The sequence below is a fragment of the Papilio machaon genome, chromosome 28, assembly GCF_912999745.1.
Source record: "Papilio machaon chromosome 28, ilPapMach1.1, whole genome shotgun sequence".
NCBI classification, from domain to species: domain Eukaryota; kingdom Metazoa; phylum Arthropoda; class Insecta; order Lepidoptera; family Papilionidae; genus Papilio; species Papilio machaon.
Window position 1 is genome coordinate 3,225,302 of NC_060013.1, and position 20,554 is coordinate 3,245,855.

Here is a 20,554-nt window from a genome sequence, read left to right on the forward strand (position 1 = left end):
TATAGACTTTTTTAACACTTCAACATTCACTTACCTTGTTTGCATATTAAAAAAAGTGGGAACTTACCTTGTAAGCGAAGATAAGCACCATCATCAAAATAACACATTTTGTAATGGTTTTAGGTAATTAAAATTAATTAATTTAACGAATTGAGGTGTAAGATGTAAGGAATTCAAACCATAAAAGAAATTAAAGCATCTGTCATTATTCCTGTTGACAAAGCGTAAGACAGCTGTTTTTTGACAGCTTCCTTCACATGATTAATCTGTGCTTGACGGGCGTACGTCTTTTTCATCTGTGCAAATAAGAAAGAAAAGTCAAAAAACTGTGTGTTGGCTCGATTTAGGCGAATATTCATATTATCACGTAATTATACATTTTAATGAGACCTACATCAAACAAAGAGTCATGAAATTAGTCGAAATACATAAATAAATCTAGGCAATATAGTTAAACGGTGAAGTTTCTTTGTCAAACGTCTATTGGATCGCCATGAGAATTAGTCTGAAATAGATAAAAATTTTGTATGGATATTTTGAAAATGGAGGTGAGGGAGGCAGGAGATGGGGCTGCGGCTGGAGAATTTGAACAGGTGCCTTCGAAGCGATACAGCTGGGCAGAAGTCCGACAGGCAGTTCATGATCTGAGAAAAGAGTTGTCTTCACTATCAACCATGGTACCCATGGCGATCTCCTTTCGAAAATTAAGCAATGGGAAAACAAGAGTGTATTTTTTGAGGACTCCTCATAACGGCTGGGAAATTACACTTCTTTATACTGATATCACCCATTCTTCACAACCCAATAACACCAGGTTGGTACTGGTAATTTTATAGCTCTTTATTAAAGCTCAAACCAAAACAAAACCTCAGGTTTTGTTTTTAACATATGAAAAGTTGACTGTATTCTGCCAGTGTCATTAAAAAAAATATGTACATTTTTTATAAATAAACTTATCAATCTCATATCTAATCTTTTGTTGTTATTTTTTTCAAATTTCTTTTACTTAACAGTTTTGCCCATAATATTAGCTGATGAAAATTTTATTTAGTACTAGCTGTCGCCCACGACTGTCATTGCAGAATTAAAAACAACAGTTAATTAGTAGCCTATGTGTTCTTCCAGACTATGTTCTATATCTGTGCCAAATTTCATCAAGATCTGTCGACCTGTTCCCAAGATACCTTCATACAAACATCCATCCATCTATCCATTGATTAAATATTAAATAAGATTAATTATTAACTTTCATTTATATAAATAATAAAACTGCATACCTAAGTCTAACTCCACTGTAAAGCTATTAAAAAGGTGTTGAGGATGTTGGTGACCTCTTATACCACTGCTATCATACTAATGTATATGCAAATGTTTGGAGTTATGTATGGATGTTTGTTAGAAGGTATCTGATGTGGAGCATAGTCTGGAAGGGCACATAGGCTACAATTTTTTTTAAATCCCCTCGGATGAAACTAAAAAGTTTAAAGCTAGTTTATTTATAAAAGATTACTAACAATATGTTTCCACAAAGAAACCCATTTAAAATAGATTCAAAATGTTAGTTATTTTTTTCTTTCAAATTATGTACTCAAGTCAGTCCAAGTAACAATTTTAATTGTTAAACAATAGATCTATCATAGTATTAATTGGCTCGTAATTTATTTTTAATTAGTCTATTATGATTTAATTATCTGTTAAACTATTTTTTATATTTTGGGTCAATGCTACAGATAATATAAATATTTATGTAACAATTGAACTTGGATAAGCGAGAAAACTTTTGTAAGCGAGAGTTATTGTCCAGTCATGATGAATAACACAGATGTGTAGTGAAAGCAAATTCTTTTTGTGTGATAAGTGTGCTTTATTTTAGTCACCTTTACCTTCCCACTATTTGCTTATAAGCAATGGATGGGAAGAAGAAATGGATTTGACGTAGGGGGGCCCGCATAAGAACGGGATATTTGCTCTTTCTGTGCGTCCCCTCCTCCACCGATTGTAGGCAGATTCAGGTGGCCACTTGCTCATTTGCCACCTTATGATACATTAAAAAAATTGCGTATGGTACAAGTTATGTAAATTCGTAAAATTTAATTTTCAGATTAGATTGGAAGCCATTAATCGAGTCTAATATAGCGCTCGGTGTTAGTTCCGGCAAATGGTCTCGGGAAGAACAGTTGTTGTGGGAGAGACAGCGTGTTGCTGCTTGGGGTATTGCGTCGTATGAATTACATCAACCTACCGGCCGCGTCCTCTTCCCTTGCGCATCTTCATTATTTGTAGCGGAAGAAGGAACTAATCAGGTAATTGTGGTTCAGGGTAGGGATGGATAGTAACATAGATTTATTATAGATTTTGTTGTCTAGGACCCCCTGGAATTTACTGAAGAGACATTAGGGGTGCATGTTTGGGGAATATTTGTTTCAAATATACCAGCAGAGGCCTATACTCAGAAAGGGGTCGAAATATTGGAATAAAAAGGCTAAATAAATACTAGCAAAGAAATTAGTATAATTCTTAAAGGTTTTGGAATCTGCTTTAGGGGGTGGCATCTGTAGTAAAATATTTTTATTTTCTGATTGGAATTACTTAAATTGCAAAAGTGAAAAAATTATATGTTGAAACGCATATAGAAAAAAATTATTCAATCCATCATTTTTTTACAGAACATTTAATTATCAATTCCCGTTCCAGTCACCACCTCTAGTCCCACGCTCGCTGAGCACTGGCGGAGGCGCAGCCCTAACTCCGGCGATGTGCCCCCGCGCGCCCTCTCTAGTCGCTCACGCAGCTCGTGGCGACATCTGGCTAGCGGGTGGAGGGCTACAGCGACCGACGCGTCTGACTTACGCTTGTAAAGGTCATGAGCCGGATAGGTGAGCATTCTATCTTCAGCTCATATACACCTAGACCTACAGATTACAAGTAAATACCTACATAACCAGATCTCATCGCTTATTATTTTTTTTTTAGCTGTTTTTGATCATCGTTAGGCTTATTTTCATCTGAAATTCATCATATCTTTGTATACCAGGTTAGCAGATGATCCCAAACAAGCAGGTGTGCCGTGTTACGTCACTCAGGAGGAGTTCTCCCGCTACACAGGCTTCTGGTGGCAGCCCAAATGTGATGGTAAGAACATATGACTCATACAAATTACATACAACATCTTACTTATCTCATAACTGCAAATGTTTAGATGGATGGATGTATGTTTGAAAGTATCTCTGGAACAGCTCAACGGATCTTGATGAAATTTGGCACAAATGTATAAGATAGTCTGGAAGAACACATAGGCTACTTACTAAGTATTTTTTAGTTTCGCGCAGACGGAATCGCGGGCAATAGCTATATATATAATTATAAATACTGGAACTACTTGAAACGAGTATTTAGAAACATCTTTTAGTAAAAATAAGTAGTAAAAAATGGATTCTAGATAAGCGAGAGTCATTGTAGAGTCCCGATGCCTTTACAGCGAGAAACTCGGGTAAGAAAGAAACCTCTGTAAGCGAGAAAAATGTCCTTTGGACTCTTGATTTCTCATCAGAACATCTTACATATGTTTTACCAAGTAGTTTAGACTATTGATTTTATTTTAGGTATGTGTTTTTTTTTAACATGTATCTCGCTCTAATAGGAAAGTAATCAGTTAAAAGTAGTAGGGGAGCCCAAGCGGGGATTTCGGGATTTCCTAAAGCACGGCAGATTAATATACAGGGGGATACCTTGTACCCGGTTAAGTACCTCCACAAAACATGTGGCCCATGTATAAGGCCGAACCGTTTTTCTAATTTTTTTTTGTCAAATCAGACGAATCCCTCTACATAATCGTCAGATTATGAGACAGTACGTTTAGAACATAAAGATAAACCATATATATCTTAATCTGACGCGCTTGAGTATTTCAAAATGGCGAATTTTTTTGCACATTATAAAAATGACCGCGAGTTTGCGTCCCATCGAAATCGTCAGATTAGTGAATAAGAGCTTTTTTTGGTGCACTTAACACTCCCTTAGAAAATCTGACGCGCTCGATAAAAAATTTTTTTTTTACATTTTTAAAAATCTATAGCCGCTTCCCCCACTGATGTAAAGGTATATATCATATAACATTTTTTTCTTCTTATCATCTAAGCTTTGCATCCCAATAGGTCTCTACGATGCTCGAGTAAATCCCCATTTAGCCTCGTGGGCTCCCCTACTAAAGCTAAACTTTCAAAAGTCACATTTGGTTGTATGGGTTTTTGTATTAATAATGTTTTTTTATATATTTTAAATATATTTCTTTCCAGATGATGTATTCAGGATAGTTTATGAGGAAGTAGATGAGAGTGAAGTGAAGATATTCAGTTTTCCTTCATCGCAGAGTGTCAGCGGTGAAGTTGAAGAGTTTAGGTATGTACATTCTAGTTAGAAGTATTTTACACGTTTTTTGGTATTGGGGGGGGGGGAATCTTAAAAAATATACTCTGTTCCTGAGGGGAAACAAGGTTACATGGGGTTTTACCCACTAAAACCCCCTCGGTGACCATCCTCTAGTGCAGGGATCCCCAAACTATTTTCGACAAGTGACCTCTTTTCCCAAATGAACTGTTACCTCAGACCTCCACATGGTCAAATTACCTACTTTTAAGATCAATTATTATTATTATTAATTCTGACTTAGGTTAAAAGAAGAAGACAGAGTGAGAATTAGCAATGCTTTAACTGGGTAATCTTTTATCCACTTTGGTAGTCCCTGCTCCAGTGTCACTGGTAGGGCTTCGGGATCTCCGATGGAACGTACCGGTGCAGGAGTATTTTATATCTAGAAAATCTAGATTTATATCTAAAAAAAAACAAGCCAAAGCAAAAAGAAAAAAAAACTTTTATAAAAAGTTTCGTTGTATATATATAAATCTCCTTTCAGATTTCCTCGAGCTGGTACACCCAATGCTAAGTCCACACTCAAGCTGGTGACCTTCAGACTGCAGAAGACGACACCTACCACCGTGCTGGATTATTACCAAGAGGGCGCTGCTGAGACACATTGTATGTATACTAAATTTGACCCACAGTTTCACAAATATATTTAAGGAGGTAAGAGAGGCGCCACTATCGCGGTTAGTTCTGTCAGAAAATACGTGAAAATTATACATTTTTTTTATTTTAATACCAAAAGGTGGAAAACGAGCAAACGGCCACCTGAATTCGCTAAAATAGCGAGGCGACCGTTGCCCATAGACATCCGCAAATGCAGACGCGTTGCCTACCTTTAATCAACGGAGAAGAGGACGCACAGAAAGAGAATATTTTCCTTCCTTTGCGTCCCCTCTTCCGCCAAATCTACTTCCCCTTCCCATCATTTTCTAATAGGAAAACGATGGGAAGGGAAAGATGACTAAAATTAGTCCTCCGGTACCACACTCATCAGACTGTAGTTGGAATTACTTCCACTTGACACCTGTCTTCTGTGAGGTCGTGGTATTTCACTGAATGAGGTCAATTCGTGCACACAACAAATATTGTTGTTGCGGAATCTACCACTGTTAAAAATAGAAAATTACATAGAAGAAAGAATCATAACAAGATGGCTACAGTACAAGATTTTTAGGATATTTTGACATTGACAGTGTGGCGCTAGTGAGTCATTTAGTTTGACTTATATCCACTGGGTCAGTTAGATTTGTGTAAAGTTAAAAGGTGACGGAGGCGCTGCTATAACCTTTAGTACTGTTAAAATATATAAAACCTACTTTGGCACTGATAATGCCATAAAAAAATAAGACTAAATACAAGACAGCGTAAAACAAAGATTTTTTGGATTATTTTGATATTGATTGAGTGGCGCTAGTGTGCTGCAGTAATTTAGTTCGACTTATGTCCACTTTAGATAACTTTGTCTATTGTATATATTGTAAGATATTTGGTGCAAAAGTATTTTAAAAGAATTAAACTAACAGCGAAATAATGAATTTAACTCTACTTCATAATAATCCTCGCTGTAGTATAAACTCAAACCGAACGTAAGTAAACAAAAATGTCAGACGTTCCGCATGACGGATGGAAAGAGACTGCCTCAAGCAGCAGCGCATGCGTCCTTATAAAACCTTTTGTGAGACTACCCTCAACAGTCCTAACAATATATATTAAAACTCGACATTGCAATGTCAAATAATGACTCCATTACTGTGGGTTTCTGAGACTTAAATCTCTGTTTAATTTTTTTTTCTGTTATGTCCAAGATAATAACAGGGATGATGATATGTTTTACGCATAGATTGTGGTCTCAGAATTTAGTCATGTCATAAACTTGATCACTAGTTTTTCTATTTTTTTTTTAGGTTTTTGTAAAATACAAAAATTGTCAGACATCCTAAGAACATCGTACAAAAGGTTCATCAATTTAGGTACAAATAAAGCACAAAAATTTATTTTGATTCTAAAAAAAAAATCCGATGAACTTCTATCCCATGACATTTTTTATATCTCTATTGTCAAAGCAAAAAAAAAATGTTTTTTTTGCAGCATCAGCGGAAGGTATTACTGATTGTATGGAGGCGACTGATATCCGATGGTATGAGATGAGACAGCCATTGAAAGAAGTCTTCCCCTGGTTTGAATACCTCGCCAGAGTCGGTTGGACGCCATGCGGGAACTTGTAAGTATGCCTAGAGTATTCTAGTCTATTACTAGAATACCAGTAGACCAATAGGTAGTCTATTTCTTTGTATAAAACATATCATCTCTGTCATTATCTTTGACAAAACTAGAGATAACAATATATTTTAAATTAAAGATTATGGTCTCAGAAACCAACGGTAAAACATCCTAAACCCATAGACCGAAGAGACCCATAGACAAATAGAGCAATAGACCAGATCTAAATATTTTAAATGATGGCTAAGTAGAAAATTTATTTAATACTAGCTGTGCCCGCGACTTCGTCCGCGTGAAATACTATTTTGGGTAGCATTTTTTTTGAGCTAATTATTTTATTTAACCAACGTGCTATGCTTTGATGTATGTAGAAGAACATAGAAAGAGGTGTGCCCGGACCGCGCCACATGTAGGTCCTGAGTCTCTGCCTACCCCTCTGGGTTACGGGTCGAGAATTATGTTGTTGTTGTTTTTTTTACTTAAACTTATAAAAAATGCCAAAAAATATTAAACTTACAAAATATTCACATAAACATCTTCCCATACAAACTTTCATTCCCTATTCCGATTTGTTACATTGCAACCTTGAGGGTAAAACTTTTACAAATTTCAAATGTCATATTTATTTATATCAAATCAGCAGCCTAAAAAATAAGTTTAAAGCTTCTAACTGTAAAAATAACGATACTTCCATACAAATTTCCACCCACACTTTCAGCCTCTTATAACCCTTTTTTCGCGTTAAAAAGTAGGATTTGTCCTTCCTCAGGCTCTAGACTAAATATTAGTAAGGGTAACATCAAAACATGTTAAGCAAAACATTCACCAAAACCTTACATATTGCCTAACAAAATTTCATCCCCTATTGTTATTTAGCACTCTTGGGGGCAAAATTTTTACAAAAATTTAATTTCCTATTTATTTATATAGAATTAGCCTTGAAAATAAGTTTCAAGCTTCCAACTGTAAAAATGACGATAATTCCATACAAACTTTCACCCCCACGTTCAACCCCTTGCAAACCCTTTTTCGCGTTAAAATGTGCCCTATGTCCTTCCTCAGGCTCTAGACTAAATATTGGTAAGGGTAATAGCAAAACATATTAAAGAAAACATTCAACAAAACCTTACATATTGCCAAATAAAATTTCATCCCCTATTGTTATTTAGCACCCTTGGGGGTAAAATTTTACAAAAATTTAATTTCATATTTATCTTTATCAAATTACCAGCCTTGAAAATAAGTTTCAACCTTCTACCTGTAAAAATGACGATAATTCCATACAAACTTTCACCCCCACTTTCAACCCCTTCAAACCCCCTTTTCGCGTTAAAATGTAGACTACGTCTTTCCTCAGGCTCTAGACTAAATATTGGTAAGGGTTACAGCAAAGCATATTAAACAAAACATTCACCAAAACCGAATATGTTGCCAAACAAAATTTCATCCCCTATTGTTATTTAGCACCCTTGGGGGTAAAATTTTTCCAAAAATTTAATTTCATATTTATCTTTATCAAATTAGCCTTGAAAATAAGTTTCAATCTTCTACCTGTAAAAATGACGATAATTCCATACAAACTTTCACGCCCACTTTCAACCCCTTACAACCCCTTTTTCGCGTTAAAACGTAGCCTATGTCCATCCTCAGGCTCTAGACTATCTGTGTACAAAATTTCATTTAAATCGGTTCAGTAGTTTTTGCGTGAAAGCGAGACAGACAGACAGACAGACAGAGTTACTTTCGCATTTATAATATTAGTAAGGAATTAGTAAGGATTAGCAACCTCAAAAATAAGTTTCAAGCTTCTAACTGTAAAAATGACGATACTTTCATACAAATTTCCACCCTAACTTTCAACCTCTTACAAACCCTTTTTCGCGTTGTAAAGTAGTCTTTATCCTTTCTCGGGCTCTAAACTAAATATTTGTAACGGTAACAGCAAAACATATTGAACAAAACATTCAACAAAATCTAAAATATTCCCAAACAAAATTTCATCCCTAATTGTTATTTAGCACCCTTAAGAGTAAACTTTTTTCAAATATTGAATATTAATTTCTTTATATCAAATTAGCAGCCTCAAAAATAAGTTTCAAGCTTCTAACTGTAAAAAAAGACGATACTTCCATACAATTTTCCACCCCCTCTTTCAACCCCTTACAACCCCCTTTTCGCGTTAAAATGTAGCCTACGTCTTTCCTCAGGCTCTAGACTTTTTGGCAAGGATAACAGCAAAACATATTGAACAAAACATTCACCAAAACCGAGCATATTGCCAATCAAAATTTCATCCCCTATTGTTATTTAGCACCCTTGGGGGTAAATTTTTTACAAAAATTTAATTTCATATTTATTTATATAGAATTAGCAACCTCAAAAATAAGTTTCAAGCTTCCAACTGTAAAAATGACGATAATTCCATACAAACTTTCACCCCCACGTTCAACCCCTTGCAAACCCTTTTTCGCGTTAAAATGTGCCCTATGTCCTTCCTCAGGCTCTAGACTAAATATTGGTAAGGGTAATAGCAAAACATATTAAAGAAAACATTCAACAAAACCTCACATATTGCCAAATAAAATTTCATCCCCTATTGTTATTTAGCACCCTTGGGGGTAAAATTTTACAAAAATTTAATTTCATATTTATCTTTATCAAATTACCAGCCTTGAAAATAAGTTTCAACCTTCTACCTGTAAAAATGACGATAATTCCATACAAACTTTCACCCCCACTTTCAACCCCTTCAAACCCCCTTTTCGCGTTAAAATGTAGACTACGTCTTTCCTCAGGCTCTAGACTAAATATTGGTAAGGGTTACAGCAAAGCATATTAAACAAAACATTCACCAAAACCGAATATGTTGCCAAACAAAATTTCATCCCCTATTGTTATTTAGCACCCTTGGGGGTAAAAATTTTCCAAAAATTTAATTTCATATTTATCTTTATCAAATTAGCCTTGAAAATAAGTTTCAATCTTCTACCTGTAAAAATGACGATAATTCCATACAAACTTTCACCCCCACTTTCAACCCCTTACAACCCCTTTTTCGCGTTAAAACGTAGCCTATGTCCATCCTCAGGCTGTAGACTATCTGTGTACAAAACTTCATTTAAATCGGTTCAGTAGTTTTTGCGTGAAAGCGAGACAGACAGACAGAGTTACTTTCGCATTTATAATATTAGTAAGGATTACGCTCTTATTTGTTTATTGAAGAGAGAGTTACAAATAAAGACAATTGCACACTATTTTTATATTAAAAAAACTAAATTAGTTACAACGCCATCTATTGAAAGTTCTTTGATAAATATGTATTAGTTACAACGCCATCTATCGTAAGTTACCTTTACACATAGTAAGACTAGCTGGCCTTTTAAAAAACTTAATAATTAGCCTACGTTTTCTTCCTGACTATGATCTACATTTATGCTAAATTTCATCAAGATCTATTGAACCATCCATCCATCCAAATATTCACATTTATAATATTAGTTAGATTATTTGATTTATCCGTAGCGTGTGGGTCCAACTCCTGGATAGAGAGCAGCAACGTCTGGAGCTGGTGCTGATACCGCTCAGTGAGTTCAGTTCACCCACAGGATATGAGGATGCGGATGTGTCACCCACAACTTCAGGACATGGGAATGAAGAAAGGAGAGAGGTCAGTACAAGATAAACTGTTTCCATCTTCCTGTCATTTTTCTTATGTATTTTTAACATGTATTCTTCCATAAAATTAACTGTAAACTTAATTAGCCTATGTGTTCTTCCAGACTATGTTCTATATCTGTACCAAATTTCATCAAGATCTGTTGAACCGTTCCGGAGATATCTTCAAACAAACATTCATCCATCCATCGAAACATTCACATCTATATCCTATATATATAAAAGAAAGTTGTGTTAGTTACACTATTTATAACTCAAGATCGGTCAAACTGATTTAGCTGAAAATTGGTGGGCAGGTAGCTTAGAAGCAGGAATAGGACATAGGATAATTTTTACCCCGTTTTCTATTTTTTATTCCGCGCGGACGGAGTCGCGGGTAAAAGCTAGTTTATAATATTAATAAAATTATAATTTTTAAAAACAAATAATCCGTTACTCTAGCAACAAATCCAAGTCCTGATATCGGAAACAGCACCTGACGCTTGGATCAATGTCCACGATATACTGTACTTCTTGCCCAGCGCTGATGATCAGATCAGCTTCATCTGGGCATCAGAGGAGACTGGCTACCTTCATCTTTACATGGTCACCTGCGCTCTGCAACTCACCAATACTGAAAAGACAAGATGTAAGGCTAGATCTTAATGCCTCATTCAAGGTCACATGAATATATGACCTGGAATATAGAAAACTTCAAGCAATTTACTTCACTTTAATACCAAGTCATCATCAGCTTAAACATCCCCACTCTCTTTACTCGGAGTCTACACTAAGTTAAATGTGACTATGTCATAGTCAACTATAGCCCAGTGCGAGTTGACTTCACACATATCATTGAATTTCTTCTCAGATATGTGCAGCATCACTGATGTTTTCCTTTAACGTAAGAATGTCGGATAAATGTACATATGTAAATCGAAAATCGAAAAACACATTCGTACATGGCGGGATTCGAACTCAGGAACTGCAGATTGCAAGTCAAGTGCTTAACCCCTGAGTCACCGACACTCTTAATACCAAATGATTGTCAAATTATTTGAAAAAAAAAAAATTATGGCCGACTTCAAAAAGAAGGAGGTTATCAATTCGACTGTATTTTTTTGCATCTTAGAATACCAAATTACTTTTTAAATGATATGGCAACTATTTTATCTTTCTAACAATATTATAGTTGCCATAAAAAAGAAAATTCTATAGTTTTTCCGCAAAATGGCCGAGGTTATCTATTTTCCTGGTTCAATTATGAATTTCAGCGGTGATGGAAATGATAACTGATGATGAGTCAAATGCTGTTGGACCTAATATTATTAGTAAAGAGGCCATCACCAGCGGAGAATGGGAGGTGATGGATAGAAAGATTTGGGTGAGGAATAGTTACTTTATTATTTATTTATTTATTTTTATTTAATTCTTATACAAAATTAATTGAACCTGTTAAAGTAATTTCAGTTAAATTGACAACCAATTTCTTCCCTCGAGTCAAACTTGTTATTTATTTATTTATTTTTTTTCTTGTAAATGTAACCTTTAATTTTAATTTAATTGATATTTGTCTTGTTAACTAATTTTTGATAATTGTTTTTTTTATAATTTATCTGGAAAAATAAATAATTCACTTTATTATTAAAGCAGTATTAAATTTTAGATCATATCAAAGCCAGTGGTTTCCAAAATTTTTTTCTTTCTCTTAGCCTTTTTTTTATTTTGAGGTTCCATTTGGATCATCTAAGGTCTGAATACCCTGGTTATTTATAATATGGAGTGATAAACAAGCAAAAGGCCACGGGAATTCGCCAAAATGGCGAAGTAACCGCTACTTATAAACATCCGTATTTCTAGATGTTGCCTTTTATATTCACAGAGAGAGGATAATCTGTCTTTCTCTGTCAAATCCACTTCCCCTTCCTTTGCTTGTACTGAAAAGGAAGGGAAGGTAAAATTAAGCTTACGCACATATTAATTTGTCTATAATTTCAGGTAGATGAAGCTCGGCAATTGGTGTACTTTGTGGGGCTGAAGGAGACACCCTTGGAGCGACATTTATATGTCGCCCCCCTGCGCCCCGCAGCACCCCTCACACTACTTACCACCCCCGGACACTCCCACACTGTGGACATTGATAATGTAAGTTCCCACTGGTGATGAAACAAGTTACAAATATTAAATCTGCCAGAATTTAAAAAAAAAATTCAGAATTAAAAAAAAATTAAGCACATTATTTAAAAAAAAAGTAGCCTATAACATGCCTGAGTGTTTCGGCTAATTTCTCATCAAAGTCCGGTTGAAATCGGTCTAGACGATCCGGAGTTTACCGGGAACAAATTCGGCTTTGCGAACTGACATTCAGACAGACAAAAAAAAATTAAAATTTGTTTTTCGTTATTAGTAACTCATATATGATATTGCATATGTATAATTCAATTTTATTAATATAAACTAGCTGTAGCATGCGACTTCGTTTACGCAGAATAAAAAAAAAACTTAATATCTTATGTGTTCTTTCAGATTATGTTCTACATTTATACCAAATTCATCAAAATCTGTTGAGCAATTCCGTAACTTGTAACATCCATCCATCCATACATTCGCATTTATAATATTAGTAAGATTAACTTTTTTTTTTATATATCCATACAAATTGATATACACAGGAATGTACAACAGCTGTTATAACAACATCCAATATAAGTAACGTGCCAAGTACGAGAGTGTATCGCATCTCGCACTCTGACCGCACCGCGCTGATAGTGCAGGGCACGCTCATGGAGAAGATCACATGCGGTCAGTATTACATACATACATACATACATGCATACATACATACATACATACATTCATACATACTTTTAGACAATATCCATAATGATCGTTTGAAGCGAATGCGCGTTAAAGTTCCCAAAACAAAGTGTCAGATAGTTGTAGTGAGGGACGTAAGCGTTGATATTTTTGTAAGTCTAGTGTTGAGCTGCTCACCGGCACTGTGTCCATTTTCTGTCTACGAATACATACATACATACATGTAGAGGGTGTCTCGTATTAAAACTTCGTTCTATCGTTGGTAATTTTCTTTTATTTTTATTTATTTCCTACTGCCATATGTCGTCGATCGTCCTTCAGTCATTCCATCTTCCGTCGTACTATATTATATTCTCATCTAATTTTAAAAGAATGTCAAGTAATAAATAAAGAAAAATACAAAAGAGATCCTACATACATACATACATACATATATTCATACATACATACAACAGTGTTAGACGCCAGCAATAACATTTGTTGCAAAAATGAGCATACAGAAGACAGTCTGATGATTGTGGTGTCGAAGGACTAATTTTAGTCCTCTTTCCCTTCCCACCCCTTTTTTTATAAGGAAAGAATGGAAGGGGAAATGGTTTTGACGGAGGAGACGACGTGTAAAAGGGGGATATATTCTATTTCTGTGCGTCCCCTATGTTGATTAAAGGTAGGCAACGCGTCTGCAATTGCGGATGTCTATAGGCAGCGGTCGCTTCGCTATTTCGGCGAATTCAGGTGACAGCTAGCCCGTTTGCCACTTTATAACTAACTGTCGCCCGCGACTCCGTCCCCGCGGAATTAAAAAAAAACTTAATAAGTAGCCTATGTGTTCTTCCAGACTATGTTCTATATTTAGGCCAATTTTCATCTAGATCTGTTGAGTTGTTCCGCAGATAACAAACATACATCCATTTAAACTTTCTCATTTATAATATTAGTAAGATTAATTGGCGAAGGAAAACATCAGTGATGCTGCACATATCTGAGAAGAAATTCAATGATATGTGTGAAGTCAACTCGCACTGTGCTATAGTTGACTATGACATAGTCACATCTAACTTAGGGTAGACTCCGAGCACAGAGAGTGGGGATGTACAGTGAGCTGATGATGATGAAGATTACTTGCTTCATGTTTAATTTTGTTATTAGAATCATCATCAGAGAGTCGCACCTTCAACGGTACTTGGGACAGTCGGGGTGATGGTGATGAAGACGGTGATAGTACTTTATTAGTCAGAGGTAATTGTTAAATATTTATTAAGTAAACGTTATTTATACGAAAAGTATATCAAACTCTCATTTCTATTGTGTTATTAATAAGTAAAAGTCATTATTTTTTACCCGACTGATACTAGGGTAATATGCTTTGTGCTTTGGATATGGGTTTATATGTACTATCAGGGAATTTGTTGGTATTTCATATTAAAAGTGATAGTCGTTTTTAGTATGACTGTAAGTAAAAAAAGACAAATTTCTTTTCATTATTGAAATTTGCGCAATTCGATGCTATCGTATTGGTTATGTTTGTTTATTTGCACGGAACAAAGTTATCTTTTTCTAAATTCTGTAAGTGGAACATCGCGAAATTCTCTGACTGTACTTACGTACGTATTCATTTGTGACCTCATGTAGGGTAAACAACTGAACGGATTTTGACGTATAAGGTGTCATACGATTGGTTTAATTTTCTTCGGTTTTTTTTAGTTTATCTCTATTTTGTTTGTGAACAGAGCGCAGTCTGAGCGGTGTAAACGTACCGCCACCTCAGATCTTACAGACGCGTCTGTCGTGTGGCGCTGCTGCTTATTGTACGCTGTGGCGCTGCGCACGCGCCGGTCGGAGTCCCACCGTACTGCACGTGTATGGCGGTCCTGAAGTACAGACTGTCACTAATAGCTACAAGGTTCGTAACCCAGCGATTTTAATCGAGAAGACTAATGTATTATAGTTTTATAGAGTTTCTTACACAGGCACAAGTTGCCGATATTATCTGATATCGCCAAACAGTTGCTCACTACCTTTTTTTATCAAGATTGTCGTGAGAAAAGTCGTTGCGATTTTCAAGATGGTGGACCAAATCTATACAGTTGATATTTAGTCGCTATGCCTATACTCAATGAGTAGGCGACTCGTGTCGGCGACTCAACTTTGCTTACGCAGTTTAAAAGATTTACATTGCTTTGTGCAGGAAAGTACTTTTAACATCGAAAATATCACGTGATGTTTAAAAAAGGGAAGGGGGCTTCTGATATAAATCACAAAATATCACAAGTGGGAGGGGGGGAATATATCAAATGTTCAAATTCATATCAAATTTTCTGAATGACGATTTTTTTATTACTTTGTTGTAAAAAGTAAAAGAAATTTTAGCAAAAGCCAGAAGAGTTTTTGTCTAAAACCTAACCAAACATCGATATACCTAAAAAATGTGTGGCGTAACAAGAATGGATAGGATACGAAATGTGTATATTAGAGGAAGTCTGAAAGTAGCACCGGTAGTAGAAAAATTGACAAGTAAAATGTTAGCGTGGTATGGACATGTTATGAGGAGGGAAGAATCACATGTGACAAAGAGAATGTTAAGTATGAGTGTGGAAGTACACAGGTAGAGGTAGACATAGGAAGAGATGGATGGATTGTGTGAAAGGTGTCATCAAGAAGAGGGTGACAATGGAGATGATGAAGGACTTGATTTGGAAGACGGAAACCTACGTAAGTGGGATAAGGTCATGGAAATGTTTATGGATGGATAAATGGTATCCATTGCAGGGTATCAGACAGTTACGTATGCATATGCTGGCAGCACGAGGCTTTAACGTAGTGTCTGTGGATTCTCGTGGCTCCAAACATCGAGGTCGTGCATGGGAAGCTGCTATACGAGGCAAGATGGGACAAGTTGAACTTGATGATCAGGTAAGTACAGGTCATAGACTTCTAATAGGCTTCTGTAATTCTTATTCTTGATGACTCTGTTCAAGGAATTAAAAAAAACTTAATAAGTAGTCTATGTTTTCTTCTAGACTATGTTCTATATCTGTGACAAATTTCATCAAGATCCGTTGAACCGTTCTGGAGATACCTTCAAACAAACATCCATACATCTAAACATTAATAAAATACAAGTTTTTATGAAATGGGAAGGGGAAGTGGATTTGGCGTAAGAGACGTATAGGAAGTGAAATCATTTTTCTTTGCGTCTCCTCCTCTGTTGATTAAAGGTAGACAACGCTGCTATTGTCTATGGGCAGCGATTGCTTCGCTATTTCGGCGAATTCAATTGGGCGTTTGCTCATTTCTTTATTTACTCAGTTGTTTATGTAATTCTGATCCTTCGAGCAGAATGTTTATTTTGAAGAAAAACAATAAATTCAGAGTTTTAAAAAGAGAAAAATAGTTTTATATTTATTTCATAGGTTGAAGTACTACAATGGCTCGCTAAAGAGACCGGCTGTATAGACATGGAAAGGGTTGCCATACACGGATGGAGTTACGGTGAGCACTTGGTTTTTATAACTACCGTACTGTTTGACATTTATGCAATTTCTATATTAGCTTTCTTCTGAAAATTGATTTTTTTAGTGCCAATTCGAAGCTTTTTTCATCCCCTTGAGGGCTTTATGAGCACTTTGCCGCTAAACACTTATTTTTTCCATCCAGGTGGTTACCTTTCTCTGCTGGGTTTGGCGACTCGTCCCAACATCTTCAAGGTGTGTGTGGCGGGGGCTCCGGTGACCAGCTGGCGGCTTTACGACACGGCATACACGGAGCGCTACATGGGGCTGCCCGCACGAGCCCCGCACGCGTACAGCAGGGCCAGTGTGTTGGCACATGCACCATTCTTCCCTGAACGGTAATACAAGCAGATAACGTGGTAGACGAGCAACCATCTTGTATTCGCCGTAATAGCGAAGCGATTGTGTATTGCTTTAGTGTATTGTAAGCATTTTGGGTGCAGTTTTTCGCCAATAAACTGCTCTTGCAGTTTGGCGAAATTATTGTAGTGTAATTAATTTTGATGTACTGCATACATAAATAAATAAAATTAAAAAAAAGTAGAAAGAGAAGGGAAGAAAAGGGAATATTTCCCCTTATGCATTCTTTTGTTCGTAAAATCCACTTCCCTTTTCTGACCTTATAAGAATAGGATGGGAAAAGAAAGAATAGGAAATTAGATCTCCAAAATATAAGTTCCCTCTACGTTTTGTAGATTCTAGATTCTTTAAAAAAGTCTCTGCATCCGAAGAATATGGTTTTTTGAGTATAAGGAAAGTGTTTTTTTTTAAAATTACTTACAGCCCTTAGACATAATTTAAAAAACCACTAGAATACTAGTTAATTCGAACCCACGACCACTAATTTGATAATAATTAGGATGTTTTACTTTTACTCCATACATTTGATTAAGGTATCCTGCTCGAAGGACCATAGTTTAATTTTTTGTTTCCAGTGAAGGCAGACTGCTCATCATCCACGGGCTTGCTGATGAGAATGTACACTTCTGTCATACCGCGGCGTTGCTCGCTGAACTTGTGCGTCTTGGAAAACCTCATCGTGTTCAAGTCAGTGTACACTGAACAGTAACTTATAAACATCCGTAAATACAAATGCCTACCTTCAGAAAACAGAGAAGGGGAGGAAAGAAATAGAATACAGTCAAAACCGTTTATGGCGACATCGTTTAGAACAACATACCGGTTAAATTGACCAAAATCAAAGGTCCTGGCTGAATGTTATATACATATCTTTCCTATTAATACCTGTCACCGGTTGTTACAACTATCGGTTTTTACGACTCAATATGAGTAGTCCCTTCGATGTCGTTATAACAGATTTTGACTGTATTTCCAATATTTCCCTATTTTTTTTTTTTGTTTTTTTTTTTTTGTTTTTTTATATAATCACTTCTACAGACGCTTGGTCCGTACTCTTTTCTGCACAGGTTTTAGTTATCTTTTTTTTGTATTAATATCCCTGTGTTACATCGTTTGTTCCTGCTGAATATTTCCCCTTAGACGTCTCCTCCTCTGTCAAATCCACTTCCCATCTTTATAAGAGGACTGAAGTTAGTCCTCCGGCATCACACTTTAAGACTGTACTTGGAATTACTTCCATTTGACGTCTGTCTTCTGTATGATCATGTACCAGATCTTTTTGTTGGCGTCTACTTCTATTTTGTAACTGTATTTATTAATTAAACAGCCAAACAACCAGACAGAGTATTTCTGACACTCAGGGGAAAGATACCAACTAAATGACACCTCATTCGTTAAAATTGGTTCACTCGTTTACTTTACAGAAGGTTAAAATAGACTTTTTTTAGGTATACATTTCAATGGCTCCTATGAATAAGGGTCTATGTATAAATTGACAACTTTACAGGAGAGACTCTCAAAGTTTCAACCATATAGGAATAGGCCGCATAGGTCCTTTTACTTCAGCAAAAAATACAAATTTCATCCCTTAACTAATAACATCGAATAAGTTATTTTTATCAACTTTACATGAGACGGAAAAACCTGTCTATTTAAAAAAATCGCTAGTTTTTTTAGTAATTTCTTAATACGCTATTTAGCGCGGTTAAAAAATAATTATTTCTTTAGTTTGTGTCAATTTACTTTATTTAAACTTTTTTTTACTGTACTCCTTTATCTTTCGTTTATTATATGAGGAATGTTTAGACGCAGAATTAGCTCCATCTAATGGCATTAAAATGTAAAAATCGCTAATTTTCGATTTAAATAGTGTAAGATAAGGGACGATTTACATCTGTAAATGAGTATTTATGTTTAGTGCATGTAACTAAACTAAGAGGTAACTTTTAACATAAAAAAGTAAAAATTATCAATTTGTTACTTATGTCCATATACATAGGAGCCATCTATGTCATTCAATAATTATAATTTGACAAAAATCTAAAATCACGACAAAAAATGGTTGACGTATTAAGTTAAAATATATTTGAAACTGTCTTATTTTTTATGGTAAAGTCCTGTGTCTTTTTTCTGGTAATTTAAAATACAAGTTGATTACAGGTGTATCCAGGGGAGAGACATTCTCTGCGTTCGATGCACGCTGCAAAACATTACGAGGCGACGTTACTGCACTTCCTGCACGAGAACCTTTGAACTTTACCTGCAAATGTACTGCCCATGAAATAAATTAATTTGTTACTGCTAAGATTTTTTTTATTTATACCCTGCCATTGTCCTTTATAAAGCATAAAGTTCCTAACAGGAATATTTGCAAGAAAATAATCATTTAGACTAGCTGTTGTCTACGACTCCGTCCACGCGGAATTAAAAAAAAACAATTTAGTAAGTTATCTATGCATTCCTACAGACTATATTCTACATCTGTAATAAATTTCGCTCATTTCCATTTATACGTTTTGGAGAAAAGTAAAAACAAACATCCATCCATCCCTTGTTATAAAAACAAATCACGAATCATGACTTATTATTAAAGAGCTGTCGCCCGCAACTCTGACCGCACGGAATTAAAAAAAACATAATAATATGTGTTCTTCCAGACTATGTTCTATAACTATGCCAAATTTCATCAAGATCTGTTGAGTCGTTCTAGATCTAGACATTCGTATTTATAATATTAGTAAGATGTAACGGGTAATAATTCTGGTTTTACCCACGCACACGTTTCAGTATTGTTGGTTTTAACCAGAACATATTCAATGATTACTCTTCGCTTTTAATTTCTAGGTTTTTTTCTTAGTCATTGTTGATTTTAACAATATTAAACTAACACAACTTCATAATTTAAACTAACTATATTAAACTAGCTTTTACCCGCGACTCCGTCCGCGCGGAATAAAAAATAGAAAACGGAGTAAAAATTATCCTATGTCCGTTTCCTGGTTCTAAGCTACCTGCCCACCAATTTTCAGTCAAATCGATTCAGCCGTTCTTGAGTTATAAATGGTGTAACTAACACAACTTTCTTTTATATATATAGATATAAATATAGATTGAGAAAGACGATGTTGACAGTTGGTAAACTAAAGAAACCGTCCGCCTTCAAGAGCCAAATTGCTCTTAAAAAATCACGTACCTTCTTTCAACCACCACGATCAGTTGGGATCGAAGGCAAGCGTTAGTTAATTCTTCAAAATAAATGTTACTAATAGAATAAATGACAAAGTTTGGATGTATTGAAAGATGTTTATAAACTCTAAAACGGCTTACAGATGAGAAGAACGCATAGTTTATTTTTTTTAATTCCGCGGGAACAAAGTAGCGGGCAAAATCTAGTTTTTCATAAAGCTTACATCTAAAAAAAGATTTATGTCGGGAAACTTTATGGGGAATACCACATATTATTTGAAATAGTTATAAAAAGTAACATGATGTTTTTTTTTTCTGTTCAGAACCACTTGTATAGCGTAAAATTAGTAAATTAAGGAGTAATTATAAATACTTTTAAAAAC

The 20,554-nt window shown here is 35.5% G+C and overlaps 1 protein-coding gene across 1 annotated transcript; it reads left to right on the top strand.

Annotated features, from left to right (window-relative positions):
* Nucleotides 1-265: 265 nt before the first annotated feature.
* LOC106709659 (dipeptidyl peptidase 9) lies at nucleotides 266-19,284 on the top strand. The gene is made up of 19 exons (XM_045685161.1): nucleotides 266-814; nucleotides 2,102-2,303; nucleotides 2,695-2,876; nucleotides 3,035-3,132; nucleotides 4,296-4,398; nucleotides 4,913-5,034; nucleotides 6,511-6,643; nucleotides 10,165-10,309; nucleotides 10,759-10,945; nucleotides 11,571-11,680; nucleotides 12,295-12,441; nucleotides 12,969-13,098; nucleotides 14,263-14,352; nucleotides 14,844-15,016; nucleotides 15,883-16,026; nucleotides 16,527-16,605; nucleotides 16,771-16,963; nucleotides 17,561-17,672; nucleotides 19,146-19,284. The coding sequence occupies exons 1-19, from the start codon at nucleotides 528-530 to the stop codon at nucleotides 19,236-19,238; spliced, it is 2,730 nt and encodes a 909-aa protein (XP_045541117.1). The 5' UTR covers nucleotides 266-527; the 3' UTR covers nucleotides 19,239-19,284.
* Nucleotides 19,285-20,554: the final 1,270 nt, after the last annotated feature.